This window comes from Eubalaena glacialis, chromosome 14, assembly GCF_028564815.1.
Source record: "Eubalaena glacialis isolate mEubGla1 chromosome 14, mEubGla1.1.hap2.+ XY, whole genome shotgun sequence".
NCBI classification, from domain to species: domain Eukaryota; kingdom Metazoa; phylum Chordata; class Mammalia; order Artiodactyla; family Balaenidae; genus Eubalaena; species Eubalaena glacialis.
In genome coordinates this window covers 63,565,570-63,589,461 of record NC_083729.1, presented here as the reverse complement: position 1 = coordinate 63,589,461, position 23,892 = coordinate 63,565,570, and the positions used below count along the sequence as shown (strand labels likewise).

Below are 23,892 nucleotides of genomic sequence, written 5' to 3'. Positions count from 1 at the left end.
TTGGGTCTTTGTTGCTGCACGCGGGCTTTTCTCTAGTTGTGGTGAGTGGGGGCTACTCTTTTGTTGAGGTGCGCGGGCTTCCCATGGCGGTGGCTTCTCTTGTTGGGGAGCACGGGCTCTAGGCACACGGGCTTCAGTAGTTATGGCACACAGGCTCAGTAGTTGTGGCACATGGGCTTAGTTGCTCCACAGCATGTGGGATCTTCCCGGACCAGGGCTTAAACCCGTGTCTCCTGCATTGGCAGTCAGATTCTTAACCACTGCGCCACCAGGGAAGCCCCATAGTTTTCTTTCTTAGTGGCACATAATAGTATGTCTTAGGATCAACGATGTCTTAGAGTCAATGAAATGCAGTATTTTTATCATTTGAAGGAATTGACAAATTGTTCTCCAGCCCGTCCCCATGCTGTGCTGGAAGAGACAACCTCCTTATTCATTTGAAAGCACACAACCTTATTATAATAATAACAAAAGTAGGAATAATAATATCTACAAGATTTAGCACTTGTAAAGCACCTACTATGTGTTCAGCACTGCTCCAGGCACTTTTCATATGCCTCTTCAACAATGTTAGAGCACAGCTATTATCCCCATTTTACAGATGAGGAAATTGAGGCTCAGAGGTAGAAGTGGCAAATCCAGGGATCCAGGCAGTCTGTGTAGCTCTGAAAAATTATGCTGTGCTGCCTCTAGTGATTCTGGGAGACAGCTGAAGTATCTTCATTTAAATCAAGGCTTCTTACCTGGCCACACCTTAAAATGAGCTAGGGAGCGTTAGGAAAATGCTGGAAGAATTCTTCAAGTAATTTTACAGCACAGCCAGAGTTGAGAACCCTTGGTTTAAATAATCTGTGTGAGATCCCCCAGCTCTGCTGTTCTGGGATCTCTGGCCTTCCTACCTACCCCCTGATGCCACCCCGCCCCCAGCCCAGGGTAGCTGCCAGACCTGGGGCAACCAGGACAACCTGAGCCTCTTAAGGCCTTTGGAGCTGGATCCCTTGGTTAGAAAGTGTGGCTTTGAGACCTTAAACTGATATGTGCTTTTAATCTTTGTTTTTTCTTTTCTTTTCCTTTCTCTCTCTCTTTCCCTTCCTTCCTTCCAGCTCTGGAGTGCACAGAAAATCAAGCAGGTAATTCAATTTTGGATTCTTTTCCTTCCCTTCTGCTGTTCTCAGAGACCCTGCCCTGCCCTGCCCTGCCCTGGCCCGAACCCCCTTCATTCTTCCCCAGCACCAGGGTCTGAATTTCTGATGACTAGAGCTCAGGTCAGCCTGCCTTTCCCTGGGCCCCCTGAGCTCCTTCCCCATGGGCTCCTTCCACAAAACCCTTATTGTGGGCCTGTTGTGTGCGTGGCATGGGGGACAGAGGGCCTGCAAGGTAGACATGGTCTGCTCTGTGCTGCATTCAGCTTTGAGCACTAGTTAGGAGGAGAAGCTCTGTTTATGGCCCATGTTTGGTTTTCTCTTGCCCCGAGTGGTGGGAAGGATTGACTGGCCACAAGGCAAGGTGGGATACAGCCATTGGCCACCTAAGTCTTCCTGGGGGAGCTGTCCTCCCCCTCCCCCCTCCCATGTCCCATCTCCCTCCCCAGCTGTCACCCTGTGCTCTGTTCCCGGCTCTTGCCAGGCTATTCTACACCCGGACACCAATGAGAAGATCTTCATGCCCTTTAGAATGTCAGGTAAGCCCTTGGGAACCTCTAGTTCTGCCTAGCCTGGGCCGATTACAGTGGTCACAGCTCCAGGAGTGTCCAGATGCGCTTGGCCTGAGGGACGTACAGAGCCTGTTACACACACGACCACACTCGCACCTGCATGGTCACTTTGGCTCAACTGTACAGGACTGGCCAGCCTATGGAGCTTTTAAAATGTGCCTGTCTGCCTTTTCTGCCGGAGCAGCTGGGGTAGAGCCGAGGCCTCCACGGGTGAATCTGGTGCCCCCAACGCCAGGTTACAGCCCACTCACTCAGCAGCAGCCCCAGGGTGACGCCTGCTAGGGCAAGCCCTGCCTTCCATGAGCCACTCCTCTCTCACCTGTGCACACTGCGTGCCTTCCTTCCAAGCCCTGCTCCCTACTCAGCCTTTTCATGCAGTTAACCCCCAGACTAACTCCCTTGTCTCTGATCCTACTTTTAACCTGCCCTTCTGAATGTATGCACTGCATTTGCACCACTACACGCACAGGGAGGCGGATTCCCGTTCTGTGGAGACCAGTGGGCAGAGAGGGTAATGGGGGAATGGGTATAAGATCCCTGCCCCCAGGAAGCCCCTGCCCTGTGGTCACTAGGGGGCAGCTCTGTTGTGTAGAGCTTAATGGCCTAGAAAGCACTTGCCCATACACTGGCTGGGGCCGGCGTGGCTGTCCTGCCTACAGTTCTGAGAGGCTAAGGGCCTTGTCCAGAGTCACACAGCGGAGGTCAGACTCACACCAGCGTGCTGATGCCTCCTCCACGCCGTTTCTCAGTGCGACGGAGTGTACCCCCCACCCATGAGTCACAGGGCGGGTGGGAGGGCTGGTGGCTGCTGCCTTGGGAAGCCCTCAGGCGGCTGGAGGAAGGGTCCCTACCAGTGGGTGTTCTCAGTGCAGGAGGTTAGTCAGGGTCCCCACCTTCAGCGAGTGTGAACTCATGGGGCTGAGAGAATAGATAAGCACATGATGTCACTGTGCAAATGGGCAGTTAGTGCCCGGTGACCCCTGCTTTGCCATGAGGAACTCCAAGGCGGTGACGGCTCTTGTAGCTGCGGCTGTAGGTCCTCCCCAGTGCCTGCGTGGGGCCGTAGCAGGCTCTCCTCCTGAGACTGGCTTATTCTGCGATTCTCTGATCAGTCTTTGGGCCTCTCCCTGGAGGGGTGTGGGTAGGAGAGTGGCGGCTCATGTGTACAAATATGCACACGCAGGACACCAACCTTTGCTCTAGACATAACCCATGCAAATGTGTTCCCTGCTGCTGGGCCACCAGCTGACTGGCTGCCATAAGTTAGCGGCTGGGACAGGAGGATGCCCACCTACAGCAGTGAGGCTGGGGGAGGGGGCCTTGCCATAGTCTGGGGACCCTGAGCCGTGGGGAGACGGCCAGGGCCCAGCTGCATTTCATGCCAGCCCTTTCCTGCTCTGCTGAGGATGTCCAGCCAGGGCCCTAGAGATTCAAAGAGCTCTGGCACTTAGAGGCACACATCTCAGGTGGGTAGGGAATGTCCTTTCCAGAAATGGTCATGAGGCTGGGAAAGTAAGGGTGTGTCTTAGAAAGACAGGCTGAGGGAAGGAGGAGGACATCCCAGGGCCTCCAGAGACATTATGGTGAGGCTGGCGGGGCTTCGTGCCTCCCGGAGGAAATCGTGGGAGGACCACCAAGTGCAGAGTGGTGGCGCCCCTGCCGCAGGCGCCTCCTTCAGGAATGGGGCCCTGGCTTTGGGGGCGAGTGAGGGCTGAGGGGAACAGAGACAAGGAGGTTGGGGGACACAGGGGAGCCCTCTGTCTTGGGGAGGGCTGGGCTGGGAAAAGGTCTGGGGCTAGAGGTGCCTCCCGCTTAACTGACCTGAGCCCTCTCACTGGGGCCACTGCCAAGACCAAGGCCAGAAGTCTCTCTGGCCTCCCAGTTGAAAGGCAGGTGGGGCAGAGTCAGGTGGGATTATAAAACCTGACTCTTCTCTCTGTCCTCTCACAGGTTACATTCCTTTTGGGACGCCAATTGTAAGTATTACCTTCAAAGGGTTTTCTTTTCTAAAAAAAAATTTAATGTATAACTTTACATCACTGTTCATAAATATTTGAGTTGTTGATTTAGGATAAATTCCTGGAGGGGACTCACTGGAGAAAATCTCATATATTTCTTTTTAATTCTCTTGATGTGTATTGTCAAACCTCTTTCCATAGAAGGTGTGCCAATGTACACCCAACAGGGCCTCAAAGTGCCTTCATCCCTGTATATTTCCCATTCCAAGTATTGTCGTTAATTAGGACATGCTGGTTTGATTACAGGGAAGTTTTCCCAGAAAGCTTGGGAAGTCGGAAAGTAAGGGTGCCTTCTGAAAACTGGAAAATTCAGCATTATTTTTGTTCTGTTTTGAAATCAGGATTAAGCTTACTGTTAATCTTTTTATATTGGAGTAAAACAAATGTACAGAAAGGGTGCATTTGTCATAAATGTACAGCTTGATAAGTTTTCACAAAGTGAGTTCATCTAAGTAAATATCACTTAGATAAAGATATAGTGCATTACCAGCATCTCAGATACCTCTTATGTACCCCTCTCAGTCACTAACCTCACAGGGAACCACTTTTCTGACTCCTTCATTATATTCTCATTTTGCCTGGTATTGAACTTTATATAAATGGAATCACTTATATAAATGTACTTTTTGGGGACTTGGCTTCTTTCACCCAATTGTTTATGAGACTTATTGTTATATGTAGTATGAGCTTGTTCTTTTTCATGGCTGTATAATATTCCACTGCTATAACTATATTGAAATTTCTTTATTCATCCTACTGTTGGTAGACATTTGGGTTGTTTCCAGTTTGGAGTTTACAACAACATGCTTTGAATGTGATTGTACAAGTCTTTTAGAGGATATATATAGAGATACACACACGCACACATACACCCACACCACTACACACATCCTCATTTCTCTTGCATTGTACCTAGCAGGCTAAAGAGATAACAACTAAATGCGGGATGTGATCCTAGAATTGGGATTGGGATCAGGGCAGGTGTATGTGGAAAATGGTATTGCAGTTTCTTATAAACATACACCTACAATGTGAGCCAGCAATCCTACATTTAGGTATTTACTTCAAGAGAAGTGAATACATATGTCCACACAAAGATCTATATATAAATGTTTATAGTAACTTTTTTTCATCTTAGCCTAAAGCAGGAAACAGACAAGAATGACCAACAGCTGTTAAAACCACTAAGTGAAAAACTGATTGGGAACAGGATATTTACCTAGTCTGAAAGTTTCCTATATATTTCATAAATATCATTCATTCTATGTTTATTAATTGGCAGCCTCCTGTTAATAAGGGTCTTCCCTTCTGCCTCCCACTTTCTTGTTTTTTAAAACTATCAGTATGGTCTTGTATATTTTTTGTATTCAGTGGATAATAATTTACTTTTTTCATTATTCATTTTTATATACAAATTGTGCCAAGTTTGACCAATAGAAACCCTTTAAAGCAATTTCAGTGTCCATTTGACATGTCTTTTTTATGCTATGAGTATGTACTTCAATACTTTCTGGCACAATGTATGGATATTCCAAACTCATCTTGTAGTTTCTCTGCCCCATTTCTCCAAAGAGCCCTGGTTCCTTTTAGAGGGGAATGGTATTTAGAAACCAAAATCTGGATAGTTAGGTGTGCTCATTGTTACTGGCGTGTCATTGTTTCTAGGCCCTCTTAGCAGACAGAGCTAGGATATACAACTTTTTAAAAATCATGACTTCATACTAATACCTCTAATTCCAATCCAACATCTCAGAGTTCTTCCCCTCCTTCCAGTCTATATCTACATCTTCCTTCTCCCTGAATGAGAATACAACAACAATGTATTTATTCAGTTACTAAATCTTATATATACAAATAAAAGAATTTCAGAATTGCTACATTAATGCCACTCAAACATGTATTAATCCCCCCCTTCCCCCCGGCCAAATGTATTAAGTAAAGCTTGAGATTTCTTTGAAGTTCTTTTTGTCCATTGAATAGATCCTACTGAGAGTATATAGTCAGAGAACTGTGTTCAAAAGTTATTTGAATTAAAAAGAAAAAAAGTTATTTGAATTAATTATTTTCTTCTGTGTGTATATGTTATTTATTTGATATACAGTTAGGTTTATTCATTTCTGTTGCCATTGAATTTCAGATGTTTCCCCATTCTTATTGATTTATTTTGGGAACTATATAAAATGTCAACATAGTTCAAAAGTCAAAAGCTATATAAGAAAGGCATAATAAAAGTCCCATTTCCCTCTCTATCCCTTCTACCTCCTTCCCACCCATCCTCTCTAAGTAAATAATTTTATCCTTCCTATTTCTTTTTGTAAAAATAAGCAAATACAAATACATTTCCCTTTCTTTTTTCTATAAAAGGTACCATACTATATAACCCTTTTGTGCAATGTTTTTTTTGCTTAATGACATATCCTGGAAATCACAGTGTATCAGTTTATAGCTATCTTCCTCATTCTTTTTTTTTTTTTTTTAAATAGCTGCGTAGTAGTATACTACATGGAAGTACCATAATTTATTCAACTATTTTCCTACATATGGACATTTAGACTATTTCCATTATTTTGCCAATATGAATAATGCAAGAATAGATAGTCTTGTGCATATGTGTTTTGATATTGTTGGAGATATATCTTGAGGGTAACTTCCTAGCTTCTATGTAAGGACTAATTAAATAGACATTTCTGGCAATACCGGGCAAGAAAAAAGAGAGAAGATACAAATAAAAAATACTAGGACTAAAAAGTATAATAATTACAGATATAATAGAAGTTTAAAAGATCAAAATGCATTGAACAATCTGGGGCAGTAAATTTGAAGACTTAGAAAAAATGGATACATTTCTGAGAAAGTACAGGTTACCAAAAACTGCCTAGCAAGAGGAAATATAGAATTTGAAAAGACCTGTAAATAGAAAGAAATTAGATCAGTTGCTTAAAATATATGCACCAAAGAAGTAACAAACAAATCAGAAATTACCACTAGGCTCCCATGATCTTTCAGGTGACTACACTCAAAGGAATAGCCAAACTCAATCTTTACAAAACTCTTTAAAGAGAATAAAAAAGAGGAAATATTCCCCAATTCATTTATGAGGCACTTTGAGACCAATACCAAAGAAGTAAGTATAAGAAAGAAAAATTATAGGCCAATATCACTTATGAAATTACACATAGTCTAAATGAAATAATAGCAAGTTGAATCCAGCACTGTATTAAAATATATCAAAAAAGATTTACCAAAAATGGTAACATTAGAGAATGTATTAATATAGTTCATCACATTAACAAATTGAAGGAGAAACATGATGATCTCAGTAGATACAGAAAAATCATTTGATAAAACATAACTCCATTTATAATTTTTTTAAAAGAGAAAGTTAGTTAGATCTAAAAGGGAGCTTCATTAACTTAATACAATATCTGTCAAAAAACAAAAACAAAAAAAAACCCCAACCCCATAGCAAGAACCATTCTTAAAGATGAATCAAATAAAGGTAAAATCTTAATGTCTGGGACAGGGTAAGAATGCCTGATAGTAGTGCTTCTATCCAGCATTTTCCTAGGAGACTAACAAGTACAATAAGACATGAAAAAATAAATGACCAGTATTAGGGTTGGAAAGGAATAAACAAAATTTCATGAGAATAGGCAAACTATTGGAACTACTATTTTATAAGATTTCTGGATGTAAGACAAGTATACAAAATAATTGCTGTATGCCTATAAACCTATAACAAACATCTAGAACATGATATTTTTTTTAAAAAGAAAGCATTTATAATAGCACTTAGTTACCAAAAATAAATTCAAGAAAGGATGTGCAAGATCTTTATGGAAAAACTTATAAAACTTTATTGAAGGACACTGGAGATCTAAATAAATGGAGAAATACATCACCTTGGGTGGGAATATTCGTCATCATGAAGATACCCATTTTCTTCTAATTATAGTCAATAAAATTCCAATCAAAATCTCAGTGGGGGGGAGGGGCAAGATGGCGGAAGAGTAAGACGCGGAGATCACCTTCCTCCCCACAGATACATGAGAAATACATCTACACATGGAACTGCTCCTACAGAACACCCACTGAACGCTGGCAGAAGACGTCAGACCTCCCAAAAGGCAAGAAAATCCCCACGTACTTGGGTAGGGCAAAAGAAAAAAGAAATAACAGAGACAAAAGAATAGGGACGGGACCTGCACCAGTGGGAGGGAGCTGTGAAGGAGGAAAGGTTTCCACACACTAGGAAGCCCCTTCGTGGGCAGAGACTGCGGGTAGCAGAGGGGGGAAGCTTCAGAGCCACGGAGGAGAGCGCAGCCACATTGGTGCGGAGGGCAAAGCGGAGAGATTCCCGCACAGAGGAGCGGTGCCGACCAGCACTCACCAGCCCGAGAGGCTTGTCTGCTCACCCGCCGGGGCGGGCGGGGGCTGGGAGCTGGGGCTCGGGCTTCGGTGCTAGCCGGGAGGCAGTCCGGGAAAAAGACTGCAGCTGCCGAAGAGGCAAGAGACTTTTTCTTGCCTCTTTGTTTCCCGGCGCGCAAGGAGAGGGGATTCAGAGCGCCGCCTAAACGAGCTCAAGAGACGGGCGCGAGCCGCGGCTATCAGCACGGATCCCACAGCAACAGGGACGCAGAGGGAAAAACGGAGAGATTCCCGCACAGAGGCTCGGCGCCGAGCAGCACTCACCAGCCCGAGAGGCTTGTCTGCTCACCCGCCGGGGCGGGCGGGGGCTGGGAGCTGAGGCGCGGGCTTCGGTCGGATCCCAGGGAGAGGACTGGGGTTGGCTGCGTGAACACAGCCTGAAGGGGTTAGTGCACCACAGCTAGCCGGGAGGGTGCCCGAGAAAAAGTCTGCAGCTGCCGAAGAGGCAAGAGACTTTTTCTTGCCTCTTTGTTTCGCGGCGGGCAAGGAGAGGGGATTCAGAGCGCCACTTAAACGAACTCCAGAGACGGGCGCGAACCGCGGCTATCAGCGCGGACCCCAGAGACAGGCATGAGACGCTAAGGCTGCTGCTGCCGCCACCAAACAGCCTGTGGGCGAGCACAGGTCATTCTCCACACCGCCCCTCCCGGGAGCCTGTGCAGCCCGCCACGGCCAGGCTCCTGTAATCTGGGGACAACTTCCCCGGGAGAGCGCACGGCGCGCCTCAGGCTGCTGCAACGTCACGCCGGCTTCTGCCGCCGCAGGCTCGCCCCGCCTCCTCCGTACCGCTCCCTCCCCCCGGCCTGACTGAGCCAGAGCCCCTGAATCAGCTGCTCCTTTAACCCCGTTCTGTCTGGGCGGGGAACAGACGCCCTCAGGCGACCTACATGCAGAGGCGGGTCCAAATCCAAAGCTGAACCCCGGGAGCTGTACGAACAAAGAAGAGAAAGGGAAATCTCTCCCAGCAGCCTCAGAAACAGCGGATTAAAGCTCCACAAACAACTTGATGTGCCTGCATCTGTTGAATACCTGAATAGACAATGAATCATCCCAAATTTAGGAGGTGGACTTTGGGAGCAGGATATATTAACTTTTCCCCTTTTCCTTTTTTTGTGAGTGTATATGTGTATGCTTCTGGGTGAGATTTTGTCTGTATAGCTTTGCTCTCATCATTAGTCGTAGGGTTAGGTCCGTCCGTTTTTTTTATTTTTACTTAAAAAAAAATTTTTTTTCCCCTAATAAATGTTTTCTTAATAATTTTTTCCTTATTTTCTATTTTTAAAAAAATAAAAAAAAATTTTTAATAAGTTTTTTCACAGTTTTTATTTTAAAAAATTAAAAAATTTTTTTCTTAATAATTTTTTTCTTATTTTTAGTATAAAAAATTAATAAATCTATTTTTAAAAATTAAAAAAAAATTTTTTCTTAATAATTTTTTTTCTTATTTTTTATTATAATTGCTTTATTTTATTTTATTTTATCCTCTTTCTTTCTTTCTTTCCATTTTTTCTCCCTTTTATTCTGAGCCGTGTGGATGAAAGGCTCTTGGTGCTCCAGCCAGGCATCAGGGCTGTGCCTCTGAGGTGGGAGAGCCAACTTCAGGACACTGGTCCACAAGAGACCTCCCAGCTCCACGTAATACCAAATGGCGAAAATCTCTCAGAGATCTCCATCTCAACATCAAGACCCAGCTTCACTCAACGACCAGCAAGCTACAGTGTTGGACACCCTATGCCAAACAACTAGCAAGACAGGAACACAGCCCCATCCATTAACAGAGAGGCTGCCTAAAATCATAATAAGGCCACAGACACCCCAAAACACACCACCAGACGTGGACGAGCCCACCAGAAAGACAACATCCAGCCTCATCCACCAGAACACAGGCACTAGTTCCCTCCACCAAGAAACCTACACAACCCACTGAACCAACCTTAGCCACTGGGGACAGATACCAAAAACAACGGGAACTACGAACCTGCAGCCTGTGAAAAGGAGACCCCAAACACAGTAAGATAAGCAAAATGAGAAGACAGAAAAACACACAGCAGATGAAGGAGCAGGGTCAAAACACACCAGACCTAACAAATGAAGAGGAAATAGGTAGTCTACCTGAAAAAGAATTCAGAATAATGATAGTAAGGATGATCCAAAATCTTGGAAATAGAATAGACAAAATGCAAGAAACATTTAACAAGGACGTAGAAGAACTAAAGAGGAACCAAGCAACGATGAAAAGCACAATAAATGAAATTAAAAATACTCTAGATGGGATCAATAGCAGAATAACTGAGGCAGAAGAACGGATAAGTGACCTGGAAGATAAAATGGTGGAAATAACTACTGCAGAGCAGAATAAAGAAAAAAGAATGAAAAGAACTGAGGACAGTCTCAGAGACCTCTGGGACAACATTAAATGCACCAACATTCGAATTATAGGGGTCCCAGAAGAAGAAGAGAAAAAGAAAGGGACTGAGAAAATATTTGAAGAGATTATAGTTGAAAACTTCCCTAATATGGGAAAGGAAATAGTTAATCAAGTCCTGGAAGCACAGAGAGTCCCATACAGGATAAATCCAAGGAGAAACACACCAAGACACATATTAATCAAACTATCAAAAATTAAATACAAAGAAAACATATTAAAAGCAGCAAGGGAAAAACAACAAATAACACACAAGGGCATCCCCATAAGGTTAACAGCTGATCTTTCAGCAGAAACTCTGCAAGCCAGAAGGGAGTGGCAGGATATACTTAAAGTGATGAAGGAGAAAAACCTACAACCAAGATTACTCTACCCAGCAAGGATCTCATTCAGATTTGATGGAGAAATTAAAACCTTTACAGACAAGCAAAAGCTGAGAGAGTTCAGCACCACCAAACCAGCTTTACAACAAATGCTAAAGGAACTTCTCTAGGCAAGAAACACAAGAGAAGGAAAACACCTACAATAACAAACCCAAAACATTTAAGAAAATGGGAATAGGAACATACATATCGATAATTACCTTAAATGTAAATGGATTAAATGCTCCCACCAAAAGACACAGACTGGCTGAATGGATACAAAAACAGGACCCATATATATGCTGTCTACAAGAGACCCACTTCAGACCTAGAGACACATACAGACTGAAAGTGAGGGGATGGAAAAAGATATTCCATGCAAATGGAAATCAAAAGAAAGCTGGAGTAGCAATTCTCATATCAGACAAAATAGACTTTAAAATAAAGACTATTACAAGAGACAAAGAAGGACACTATATAATGATCAAGGGATCGATCCAAGAGGAAGGTATAACAATTGTAAATATTTATGCACCAAACATAGGAGCACCTCAATACATAAGGCAAATACTAACAGCCATAAAAGGGGAAATCGACAGTAACACAATCATAGTAGGGGACTTTAACACCCCACTTTCACCAATGGACAGATCATCCAAAATGAAAATAAATAAGGAAACACAAGCTTTAAATGATACATTAAACAAGATGGACTTAATTGATATTTATAGGACATTCCACCCAAAAACAACAGAATACACATTTTTCTCAAGTGCTCATGGAACATTCTCCAGGATAGATCATATCTTGGGTCACAAATCAAGCCTTGGTAAATTTAAAAAAATTGAAATCGTATCAAGTATCTTTTCCGACCACAACGCTATGAGACTAGATATCAATTACAGGAAAAGATCTGTAAAAAATACAAACACATGGAGGCTACACAATACACTACTTAATAACGAAGTGATCACTGAAGAAATCAAAGGGGAAATCAAAAAATACCTAGAAACAAATGACAATGGAGACACGACGATCCAAAACCTATGGGACGCAGCAAAAGCAGTTCTAAGAGGGAAGTTTATAGCAATACAAGCCTACATCAAGAAACAGGAAACATCTCGAATAAACAACCTAACCTTGCACCTAAAGCAATTAGAGAAAGAAGAACAAAAAAACCCCAAAGCTAGCAGAAGGAAAGAAATCATAAAGATCAGATCAGAAATAAATGAAAAAGAAATGAAGAAAACAATAGCAAAAATCAATGAAACTAAAAGCTGGTTATTTGAGAAGATAAACAAAATTGATAAACCATTAGCTAGACTCATCAAAAGAAAAAGGGAGAAGACTCAAATTAATAGAATTAGAAATGAAAAAGGAGAAGTAACCACTGACACTGCAGAAATACAAACGATCATGAGAGATTACTACAAGCAACTCTATGCCAATAAAATGGACAACCTGGAAGAAATGGACAGATTCTTAGAAATGCACAACCTGCCAAGACTGAACCAGGAAGAAATAGAAAATATGAACAGACCAATCACAAGCACTGAAATTGAAACTGTGATTAAAAATCTTCCAACACACAAAAGCCCAGGACCAGATGGCTTCACAGGCGAATTCTATCAAACATTTAGAGAAGAGCTAACACCTATCCTTCTCAAACTCTTCCAAAATATTGCAGAGGGAGGAACACTCCCCAACTCATTCTACGAGGCCACCATCACCCTGATACCAAAACCAGACAAAGATGTCACAAAGAAAGAAAACTACAGGCCAATATCACTGATGAACATAGATGCAAAAATCCTCAACAAAATACTAGCAAACAGAATCCAACAGCACATTAAAAGGATTATACACCATGATCAAGTGGGGTTTATTCCAGGAATGCAAGGATTCTTCAATATACGCAAATCAATCAACGTGATACATCATATTAACAAATTGAAGGAGAAAAACCATATGATCATCTCAATAGATGCAGAGAAAGCTTTCGACAAAATTCAACACCCATTTATGATAAAAGTCCTGCAGAAAGTAGGCATAGAGGGAACTTTCCTCAACATAATAAAGGCCGTATATGACAAACCCACAGCCAACATTGTCCTCAATGGTGAAAAATTGAAACCATTTCCGCTAAGATCAGGAACAAGACAAGGTTGCCCACTCTCACCACTATTATTCAACATAGTTTTGGAAGTGTTAGCCACAGCAATCAGAGAAGAAAAAGAAATAAAAGGAATCCAAATCGGAAAAGAAGAAGTAAAGCTGTCACTGTTTGCAGATGACATGATACTATACATAGAGAATCCAAAAGATGCTACCAGAAAACTACTAGAGCTAATCAATAAATTTGGTAAAGTAGCAGGATACAAAATTAATGCACAGAAATCTCTTGCATTCCTGTATACTAATGATGAAAAATCTGAAAGTGAAATTAAGAAAACACTCCCGTTTACCATTGCAACAAAAAGAATAAAATATCTAGGAATAAACCTACCTAAGGAGACAAAAGACCTGTATGCAGAAAATTATAGGACACTGATGAAAGAAATTAAAGATGATACAAATAGATGGAGAGATATACCATGTTCTTGGATTGGAAGAATCAACATTGTGAAAATGACTCTGCTACCCAAAGCAATCTACAGATTCAATGCAATCCCTATCAAACTACCACTGGCATTTTTCACAGAACTAGAACAAAAAATTTCACAATTTGTATGGAGACACAAAAGACCCTGAATAGCCAAAGCAATCTTGAGAACGAAAAATGGAGCTGGAGGAATCAGGCTCCCTGACTTCAGACTATATTACAAAGCTACAGTAATCAAGACAGTTTGGTACTGGCACAAAAACAGAAATATAGATCAATGGAACAGGATAGAAAGCCCAGAGATAAGCCCACGCACATATGGTCACCTTATCTTTGATAAAGGAGGCAAGCATATACAGTGGAGAAAAGACAGCCTCTTCAATAAGTGGTGCTGGGAAAATTGGACAGGTACATGTAAAAGTATGAAATTAGAACACTCCCTGACACCATACACAAAAATAAACTCAAAATGGATTAAAGACCTAAGTGTAAGGCCAGACACTATCAAACTCTTAGAGGAAAACATAGGCAGAACACTCTATGACATAAATCACAGCAAGATCCTTTTTGACCCAGGTCCTAGAGAAATGGAAATAAAAACACAAATAAACAAATGGGACCTAATGAAACTTAAAAGCTTTTGCACAGCAAAGGAAACCATAAACAAGACCAAAAGACAACCCTCAGAATGGGAGAAAATATTTGCAAATGAAGCAACTGACAAAGGATTAATCTCCAAGATTTACAAGCAGCTCATGCAGCTCAATAACAAAAAAACAAACAACCCAATCCAAAAATGGGCAGAAGACCTAAATAGACATTTCTCCAAAGAAGATATACAGATTGCCAACAGACACATGAAAGAATGCTCAACATCATTAATCATTAGAGAAATGCAAATCAAAACTACAATGACGTATCATCTCACACCGGTCAGAATGGCCATCATCAAAAAATCTAGAAACAATAAATGCTGGAGAGGGTGTGGAGAAAAGGGAACACTCTTGCACTGTTGGTGGGAATGTAAATTGATACAGCCACTATGGAGAACAGTATGGAGGTTCCTTAAAAAACTAAAACTAGAACTACCATACGACCCAGCAATCCCACTACTGGGCATATACCCTGAGAAAACCATAATTCAGAAAGAGTCATGTACCAAAATATTCATTGCAGCCCTGTTTACAATAGCCAGGACATGGAAGCAACCTAGGTGTCCATCATCGGATGAATGGATAAAGAAGATGTGGCACATATATACAATGGAATATTACTCAGCCATAAAAAGAAATGAAATGGAGGTGTTTGTAATGAGGTGGATGGAGTTAGAGTCTGTCATACAGAGTGAAGTAAGTCAGAAAGAGAAAAAGAAATACAGTATGCTAACACATATATATGGAATCTAAGGAAAAAAAAAAAAGGTCATGAAGAACCTAGTGGCAAGATGGGAATAAAGACACAGACCTACTAGAGAATGGACTTGAGGATATGGGGAGGGGGAGGGGTGAGATATGACAGGGTGAGAGAGTGTCATGGACATATATACACTACCAAATGTAAAATAGATAGCTAGTGGGAAGCAGCCGCATAGCACAGGGAGATCAGCTCGGTGCTTTGTGACCACCTAGAGGGGTGGGATAGGGAGGGTGGGAGGGAGGGAGATGCAAGAGGGAAGAGATATGGGAACATATGTATATGTATAACTGATTCACTTTGTTATAAAGCAGAAGCTAACACACCATTGTAAAGCAATTATACTTCAATAAAGATGTTTAAAAAAAAAATCTCAGCAGGATTTTTCATGGAACTTGACAAGTTGATACTAAAAATTATATGAACAAGCTAAGGGCCAAGAACAGCCAAGACAATTTTCAAGAATGAGGTGGTGGGACTTCCCTGGTGGCGCAGTGATTAAGAATCCGCCTGCCAATGCAGGGGAAGTGGGTTCGATCCCTGGTCCGGGAAGATCCCACATGCCACGGAGCAACTAAGCCCGTGTGCCACAACTACTGAGCCTGCGCTCTGAATCCCGCGCGCCACAACTACTGAGCCCACGCCCCGCAGCTAATGAAGCCCGCGCGCCTCCAGCCTGTGCTCCGCAACAAGAGAAGCCACCACAATGAGAAGCCCGTGCACTGCAACGGAAACCCAACGCAACCAAAAAAAAAAAAAAAAAAAAAAAGAATGAGATGGTAAGAGGAGAGTCACCCTACTAAGTAGTATAAGACAGTTTGGTTTTGGTTTGGGGATAAGCAAATAGATCATTACAACAGAATAGAAAGTCTGGAAACATGCCCATACCCATATGGAAGCTTGATATTTGACAAATCAGTGGAGAAGAAGGATGGACCATCTAACAAATGGTGCTACCTATGTGAAAAAGAAAGTTAGATTTCACCTCATACACAAAACACATTAAATATGAAAAGAAAATATTTGCAGCATTGTTTATAATAGCAAAAAAAAGAAGGAAACCACTGAAATGTCCATCAAGAGAATGGATAAATATTCATGATTTAGTCGTGCAATGGAATACTTAACACAGGAAAGAAAATAATGAACAGGGCTACATTTATCAGTATTGATAAATCTCAAAAACAATGATGAATGAAAAAACAGTAGCAGAGTAATAATACTGTCTGATGTCATTTATATAATGTTTTAATATGCAAAGCAATATTATATATATATTTATGGGTATATTTTTCAAGGATCCATAAAAACATTCATGGAAACAGTTAGCAGCAGATTCATGATACTACTTACCTCTGGAGAGAGAGAGAAGGCAATGGAATCTAGCAGAACAGGAAGTGCTTCATTTGTATCTGTTATGTTTCATCTTTTAAAAAGATAAAATTTTCACAAAAATTTGACAAAATGATAAGATTTGGCAGTATGTGGATATTCATTGTAGTATCCTCTAGACTTCTCTGTATGCTTGCTATGTTTCATTTTATACATATATTTTAAATATATATCAACATGTATAGGGAATATCATTCTCATCACTATCCTTTTGTAGTTTCCCTGAAACTTCTACATTGTTCTGAAATATTCTGAGAAAGTGTTATGTTTCCCCCACTGTAATTGTGTGCGTTTAATTTCCTTGCATTTCTTATAGTTTTTGCTGTATATATTTCAGTGCAGTGGGGTTTGGTGTGTTCATGACATTTTTATCTTCTTGATGTTATAATCTCCACCTTCCCGCCTCTCTCTCTTTCTTTCTTTCACACACACATACACACACACACACACACACACACGAAATATCCCTGTTTCATTGAATATTGTTGTCTTGAATTCTATTTCATCTCATATTAATATTTCTATTCCCATTTTGTTTATTTGCCTTGTAAATTGTTGCCTACACATTTATATCAGAGTGATATGTAATTTCTGTGTATATGTCACTCGTAGACAAAATTGAGCTGAACTCTACTTTTTTTTACCCAGTTTGAGAAACTCTGTCTTTAACTTTAATAATTAATGGAACCCATTCATATTTATTCTGCCACTGGTTATTGTGAGCACTTATCCCAGCCATCAAGCAGTTTGTTAGTTGGTTTTCTTATCAAGTTTGTTATTGTTTCCATTTATTTTCCTGATTTGTACTAGAGTGGTAATTTTCATTGGTCCTTTTGCTTTCTTAAGTAGTTTGGAAGGGGAGCATCCTAATCCTCTCTAATTACCATTCTCCTATAATATTTTATGGAGAGATTTCGCTGTATCTACCTTATCAATATCAATAATTGAATAGTAAATAGGACCTCCCCAACCCTACCCATAAAGGAAGAGACTTTTAGCATACCGTTTTACCCTACTCTCTACTCTACCATTTCACCCATACACACCTGTCAAGATTTTGGAAATAATCTGGAATCTCACCAGTTTTTTGAATCCTTGCTTAACACCTATATTAAACTTCACAATTTTTTAGGCTTTTCGTGTGTGTGTGTGTGTTCTCTATGTTTTGCTAGAGTACTTCTTTGAATAATATTGAGTGTGTGGGCAATACTTTCTGAGTCCTTGCATATCTGAAATGACGTTTTTTCCCTCTTATACATGAACAATAGTTGGCCTGATTCTCTTTTTCTTTATGGGTAAACCTCCCCCATTCCCTTTGGGATCTTTTGGTATTTTTTCTCTTTATCTTTGGAGTGCAGAAATATCCTTAGGATTAAAAAAAACTTCTCCATGTATTTTATAAAATTATACAAGTAATACATGAATATGTTCTTTGGAATTCAAAAATATCACCAAGAATTTTTTTAAAGAATATTTTTAAAGTTATACAAGTAATACATGAATATGTTCTCTCAGCTTGGAATTCAAACAATGCAAAAAAAAAAAAAAAGTAAAAGTTCCTCTGACGACCCTCAACTCCAAATCTATTCCCAGAAGTAACCTCTGTGAGAAGTCTGGTGTGAACTTTCAGGCTTTTTTCTAGGCATTTGCAAAGATATGAATCATCACTAAAAATTTGTTTTTAGATAGATATATTTTATAAGTAAAAATACACTTATTTATCTGCAAATAGCTTAATTACACTTAGCAGTTTGCCTACATAAGGATCCCCTCCCTCCCTTCCTTCTTTCCTTCCTTCCTCCCTTCCTCCCTCCCTCCCTCCCTCCCTCCCGCCCTCCTTCCCTCCCTCCCTTCCTTCCTTCCTTCCCTCCTTTCTTAGTTTTTCCTGCTGAGTAGCATTCTCTCCCATAGTGATGGAATTAGATTGTTTCTGATTATTTGCTATTAGAAATAACAGTGCTGTGAAAAATCCTTATAAAGTTCTTTTTGCACAAGTATGATGATTTCTTAAGGGCCCATTCCAGAAACTGAGTTTGCTGTGTAAAAGGCAATGCACATTTCCCTGAACACCAGAAAGATCTCACTTCTTTTCATATATTTATTGGCTATTTACATTTCCTCTTCCGTGAATTAGCTGTTAACATCCTTTGTCCATTCTTCCATTTGCTGTATTTTCCTAATTGATTTGTAAGCATTCCTTATATATTTTGGATATTAATCCTTTGAATTATATATATTGCAAATCTCTCTCCCAGCTGTTCTTCCTTTACTCTCTGGTGTCTTTGTTGTAGAAAAGTTTTAAATATTAATTTTTAAAATATAATGATCTTTCCTTGGATTGAGTTTTGAGTCTTGTCCCCACTTCTCACCTCCATCTCCTTTATTAAAATAACTAGATTTGTGAGAGTTGTGTCTGGGAATCAGTTCTTAGATGTATCTATCAATTCTTCTGTTTTCATTTTCTAATTTATTCATTTTTGCTCTTGTTTTTATAATATCCACTTTTCCTCTTTGATTTGTTTGTGGCTGTTTTTTTAATCTTTTGCCTTGAATTTATTCTTATTTATTCTCATTCTTTCCTTCTAATGAAGCTGTTTAGGGCTCTGAATTTGCTTCTGAGTATATCGAATACTTGGCTATGTTTAATACGTTTTCATATATAGTGATCTATGTTTTTATTTTCTAAATAAGTTTGAAATTATAGCTTTGAATCCTCTTTAGTCTGTTAGATAGTCAGAAGAAGGCATTTTAAATTCCAAATGACTGGGTTTTAAAAGGATATATTCTTTTTTTATTATTTTCTAGTTTATCTCATTTTCAGAGAGAGTGACTGCTACAATTTTGCCATTTGAGATTTATTATGGTTTTCTTTGTAGCATAGTATATGATTATATCAGTTAGGAGTAGGACCACTTGTATATAACAAAAAGTTCAAAATAACAGTAACTTAAACAAAATAATTTATTTCTCTCTCATACCAAAGAATTTTGGAGGTAGGCAGATCCCCACAGTCATCAGGAATCCAGGCTTCCATTTTTCTACACCATTCTCAGTGCTGCCTTCTAGTGTCAGTCACCTCATAGCCCAGAATGGCTGCTGAAGTTCCAGTCATCACAGCCACATCCCAGGGAGGAGAAAGAAGGGAGAAGTAAAAGGATGTACCTCCTAGCTGAGTCATTTCCCTTTAAGTAGTCTTCTTCAAAGCGTCACAGAACAATTCTGTTTATATTCCATGTAGAACTTAGCTGGCTATATAGTCAATCCCTAATTATAAGGATTCTGTTAGTGAGAAAGAAGTGAAGAATAGCTATAGGTAGGCAAACAAGAATCTGCCATAGTAATTTTAATAAATATTCCATCAATGCTTAAAAATAAAAAGATATATCTTTTGGCGGTATCATCTCTCCCAAGCCAGAGAAGTTGAGTTTGGGGCTTATTCCTCATAAGAGGCCAACTGGACCCTTTCAAAATTAATGACTGCCATCAACTGGGATAAACTAGCTAACCCAAGGGATGCCAGCACTGTGTCTAGTTCACAGGTGTTACTGAGGACACCCCATATTTTTCCACTCTCTCCTCTTCGTAAGACAAATCAATCACTTCAGGGTCACTATGGCCTTCTAGGCATCATGGGAACTTGGGTGCTGATCCTCTCCCATGTTGTTCAGGGGTTTACTGCTGAAGTAGACGCTGTGAATGTCCTATCAGGACCAGTCCTCTCCCAGCCTGGAGCAAACATCCCTTTGTGGATAAATGTGTAGAATGTGAGAATAGGAATCCCTGGAATCTGAGATCCTGTATGAACACTTGACTGAGGCGAATGGGCAGCATGACCTGGGATGGCCTCAGTGGCAGCCAGAGCCAAAATGACAGACTCACCTAGCCTCACTTCCTAGCCCCGAATAGTTGTATTCCGGGATTCAGAACAGCTGGGCCAGAGGCCAGGTCCCAAGAGGAGCCACTGGTCATGGAGAACCTGTAGCCTTCCATCCAGGCACTTTGACGTGGATAAGCAATGTGAGGACTCGTTGGTCCCACTCCCCCCCGGGGGCCACTGCCTCGCACAGTAAGGAGGGAGCACTGTGGCTGTCCCGGCACTTCCACCCGAGGCCTGGCTCCCACCAGCCACATCAGCTCCCCTAAGACCCTGCTGTCGCCGGGTAGCGCTGAACATCTCAGCAAACGCCTGGGCTGAAGGCGAGTGAAGGTTCCAGTCCATGCCTTAGGGAAGCCCCTGCTGCGATAGAATGGGTAAGAAATATACACATGCAGAAACCACTAAAATGCTTACCAAAATAGAAATGGGGTGCCAGCGAATGTGCTAGAACTGGGTCCCTGAGTGATAAAGGGAAGGAGTGAGTAAGGCTGGCAGGTGCCTCGACTAAGATGCTTCTGGAAGCAACATCTAAACTGCCTCCTGCCCAGGTGAGCATCCCTGACTTGACCCCCCACGCTGTTGTCACCTTGCCTGAGAGTAACCCCGCCCCTACCCTGCTCACTCCCAGAGCTCAGGAGAAACGAGCTGGTTTTTTCCCAGAAGCTGGTGCCAGTTTAGTCAGCAGATTTCACAGATCTACTGGCACCCATGTAGTGTCTTATTTTAAGCTTAACATTTGAAGATGGAAACTTTTCCCCCTTTGATGTGTGGCAAAGAGATCCCAATTTATACATAAGCATGGCGGCTAAGCCAGTGCACCACCAAGGCTGTTCCCGAGGCTGGTGCAGTTCATGGCTCCCCTTTTTCAGGTACCTTCCCAGAAGAAACCCACCAACCGTGGTCACTTCTTATAACTGGCATCTCAATTCCCATGTTTCCACTGAGAAGTGTGCAGCCCTGTCCTTTCCGGGCATGTGTGGCTGGGGAGAGGCAGGGCCAGGGTCCTGGCCCCCATCCCATCCTCTCTGCATTTCCCCAGCTGCCAGCCTTTACCCTTGGCTCCCATAATGTCTCAGGGCAGGGAGCTGGGTTCCTCTTGTGGGCTTGAGGTTCTCCCAGGTGACATCATGCCTCCCCTCTCAGCCCTGAGCTCCCTGACGCTGCTGTCTTCCTCTCCCCTACCCCTGTCATTCTGGAAGTCTCAGAACTCAAGGCCAGAACCCCCCTATCCAGCTGGGAGACTGAGGAGGGCAGACCGGGAGCATCCTGTCAGTGAGTCCAGAGGCCTCGGGTTATGTCCAAACCAGATTTCTGTCTTGGGACATTTGGAGCTTGGACTCTACTCTGAACCCTCTCATTTTAACACTGCAGATGATCGTGTGGACTTAGAAACCCCATTTCTCCAAAAGTGCTGGTGTAAGTCAAGTCATCTCTGCGGGGAGGAAGGGTGGACCATGGAGGGTTCACTTATGTGAGGATTTGGCTGAGTCCCAGGGCCTTTCTGACACCTTCCAACCCTCCTCGTCCCAGACTCGGATACCAGTCATTTTGGCTTAATTTATACCATCCAAGAGTTGTTGCACATTAAGCTGGAATTGCCAGTCAGGGACAAACATTCATTTGACAAAAGATATTTTCTTTAACTGGTTGGGATCCTTTAAATAGCAGCACCCCTAATGCACCGAAGTGTTACTTTTCAGATCATTAGCTATATAAATCAGAAGGTAGAGACAAAGTAGAAGGAAAAAACAGGCAAATTGTTGAGTTCTGGGGCCCATGGAAGGTCTTTTGAAAAGTAAGAGGAACATTTTAGAATTGAGTGAGTCAGTGTGGAGGAAAAGAGTATGATGCCAAAGGACTGTTGCTTTGCCAGCGAGGACTCCCAGGTATTTGAGAAGTGAATGTCATATGGTCTCACCCCTCTGAAGCTTCTGGAAGCTCTCAAGGAAGATAGAATTTAAACAGATATTTACTACTGAGATGAATACTGCAAAGAAGGCAGGCAGGGTGCTGAGAGAGCATATAATCTAACATCATGTTGAGGGCCAGGGAAGGCTTCCTGGAGGAAGTGACAACTAAGCTGCAACCTGGAGGATGAGGAGGGATTAGCCAAATGGAGATGGGGTGGAGGGTGGGAGGACCAGTTATTTCTGCCATTATTTTGCCAAGCAAGGCAATTCTGTGCCCTGTGGTCTTCCTCTGACTTAAGTTTCACCACCCAGTTGTTTTGGCACACACCCTGTTTCCCCTCTGGAGTTTTAAAATACTTTTAAAAAGTCTTCTTTTCTTATCGCTAAGTCACTTTCTTATGGGGTAGGGGGTTGCTCAGTTCTGAGTCCCAGTATCACAGTGCACAGAATTGTGACCAGAGGCCTTGCTTCCTTGTCCTTGTCTTCAACTGTTCGTGTCCCAGTTCTGGCCAAGCAGATTGAGATATTTGGTGGTGCCTCTCTCTCACACTGAGACCTCATCTCTCTGCAGAGGTTAGAACACTCTGACAGCGGAGGCCTGAAGTGAAGATGTGAGTTTTCTTGTGAGCCAGTTGCCATATGGGTGCAATTGGCCCCATTCCTGATTCTGTCCTGAGACGAGGCTCAAACACAAACTTCCCTTCTTCCTGGACTAGCCAGGGAGGCCGCAGAGTTGGGCTAATGGTCACCAGGTGGAGTGGGTAGATAAGCTAGGCTGCTCAGGAACCAGTATCACTAGGGAAGATATAATTCAAGGTGCATTAGTAATGGTAAAAAATTTTTCTCAAGGAGGATAGCATATTCACTCTTCATATGTAGTAATCCCTGTATCAATCAGCTCTTGCTACTATAGTGCTGTGTAACAAACATCCACAAAATTTCAGTGGCAGCCATAAGCATTCATTCTTAGGGATCTGCAGTTACCCAGGGCTTGGCTGATCTAGACTGGGCTTGACCGAGGCAGTTTTGCTTCTCACTGCAGGTCTGGGGTCAACTGGGAGTCAGCTCACCCAGGCTGGACTCTGCTCCTCACATCTTATCCTCGGATGAGGACACTAGTCAGGACATGTCTCCGCTTGGCAATGTTAGGAGCACAGAGGGCCAGCAGAAACATATGAGGCCTCTGAGGCCTGGGCTTAGAACTGGCACACTGCCACTTCCTCCCACATGCCATTGGCCAAAACAAGTCATATGGCCAAGCAACACCAAGAGCATGGAAACAAATTCCTCCCCTGGCATGGGAATGGATGCAGGGAGGAGTGAAGAATTGGGACCAAAACTCAATCTGCCCCCCTCTCCAAAGGCCAATAGCCTCATGCAATCAGACTTTAATAAAAGGACTAAGGAAGAGATGGGTGACGGTGGTCATTGTCACAATCCATCATGGATCTTTTCTCTAGCCGAGAATGAATTAATGTTCTTAATAATGAATTAGCAATGTTCTTCCAGTGTGTGGTGTGGGCCCAGCTTTGTGCTGAGTGCTTTGGGGGACATCAGAGAGAAAAGCCCTAATTCTACCATCAGGAACTCACTATCCTTTATGGGATAAGCCTTGTGTTCAAAGACAAGATTGGGGCTAAATGATGCTCAATTGTGAATGTAGACTGTGAAGTTCAGAGAAATGAGAGACCAGCAAAGACTAGAAAAGAATGAGATAGAAGGAAAGGAACGATACTAACATTTAACAACAC

At 42.1% G+C, this 23,892-nt stretch overlaps 1 protein-coding gene across 3 annotated transcripts in view; it reads left to right on the top strand.

Moving 5' to 3' along the window:
* SFXN5 (sideroflexin 5) overlaps positions 1-23,892 on the top strand; it is a 118,426-nt gene that overhangs the window by 36,673 nt on the left and 57,861 nt on the right. For all 3 annotated transcript variants that reach the window (XM_061168781.1, XM_061168779.1, XM_061168780.1), the window contains exons 4-6: positions 1,104-1,130; positions 1,627-1,681; positions 3,665-3,690. In XM_061168781.1, coding sequence (XP_061024764.1) covers positions 1,104-1,130; positions 1,627-1,681; positions 3,665-3,690 — 108 coding nt within the window. The remainder of the gene's footprint in view (positions 1-1,103; positions 1,131-1,626; positions 1,682-3,664; positions 3,691-23,892) is intronic.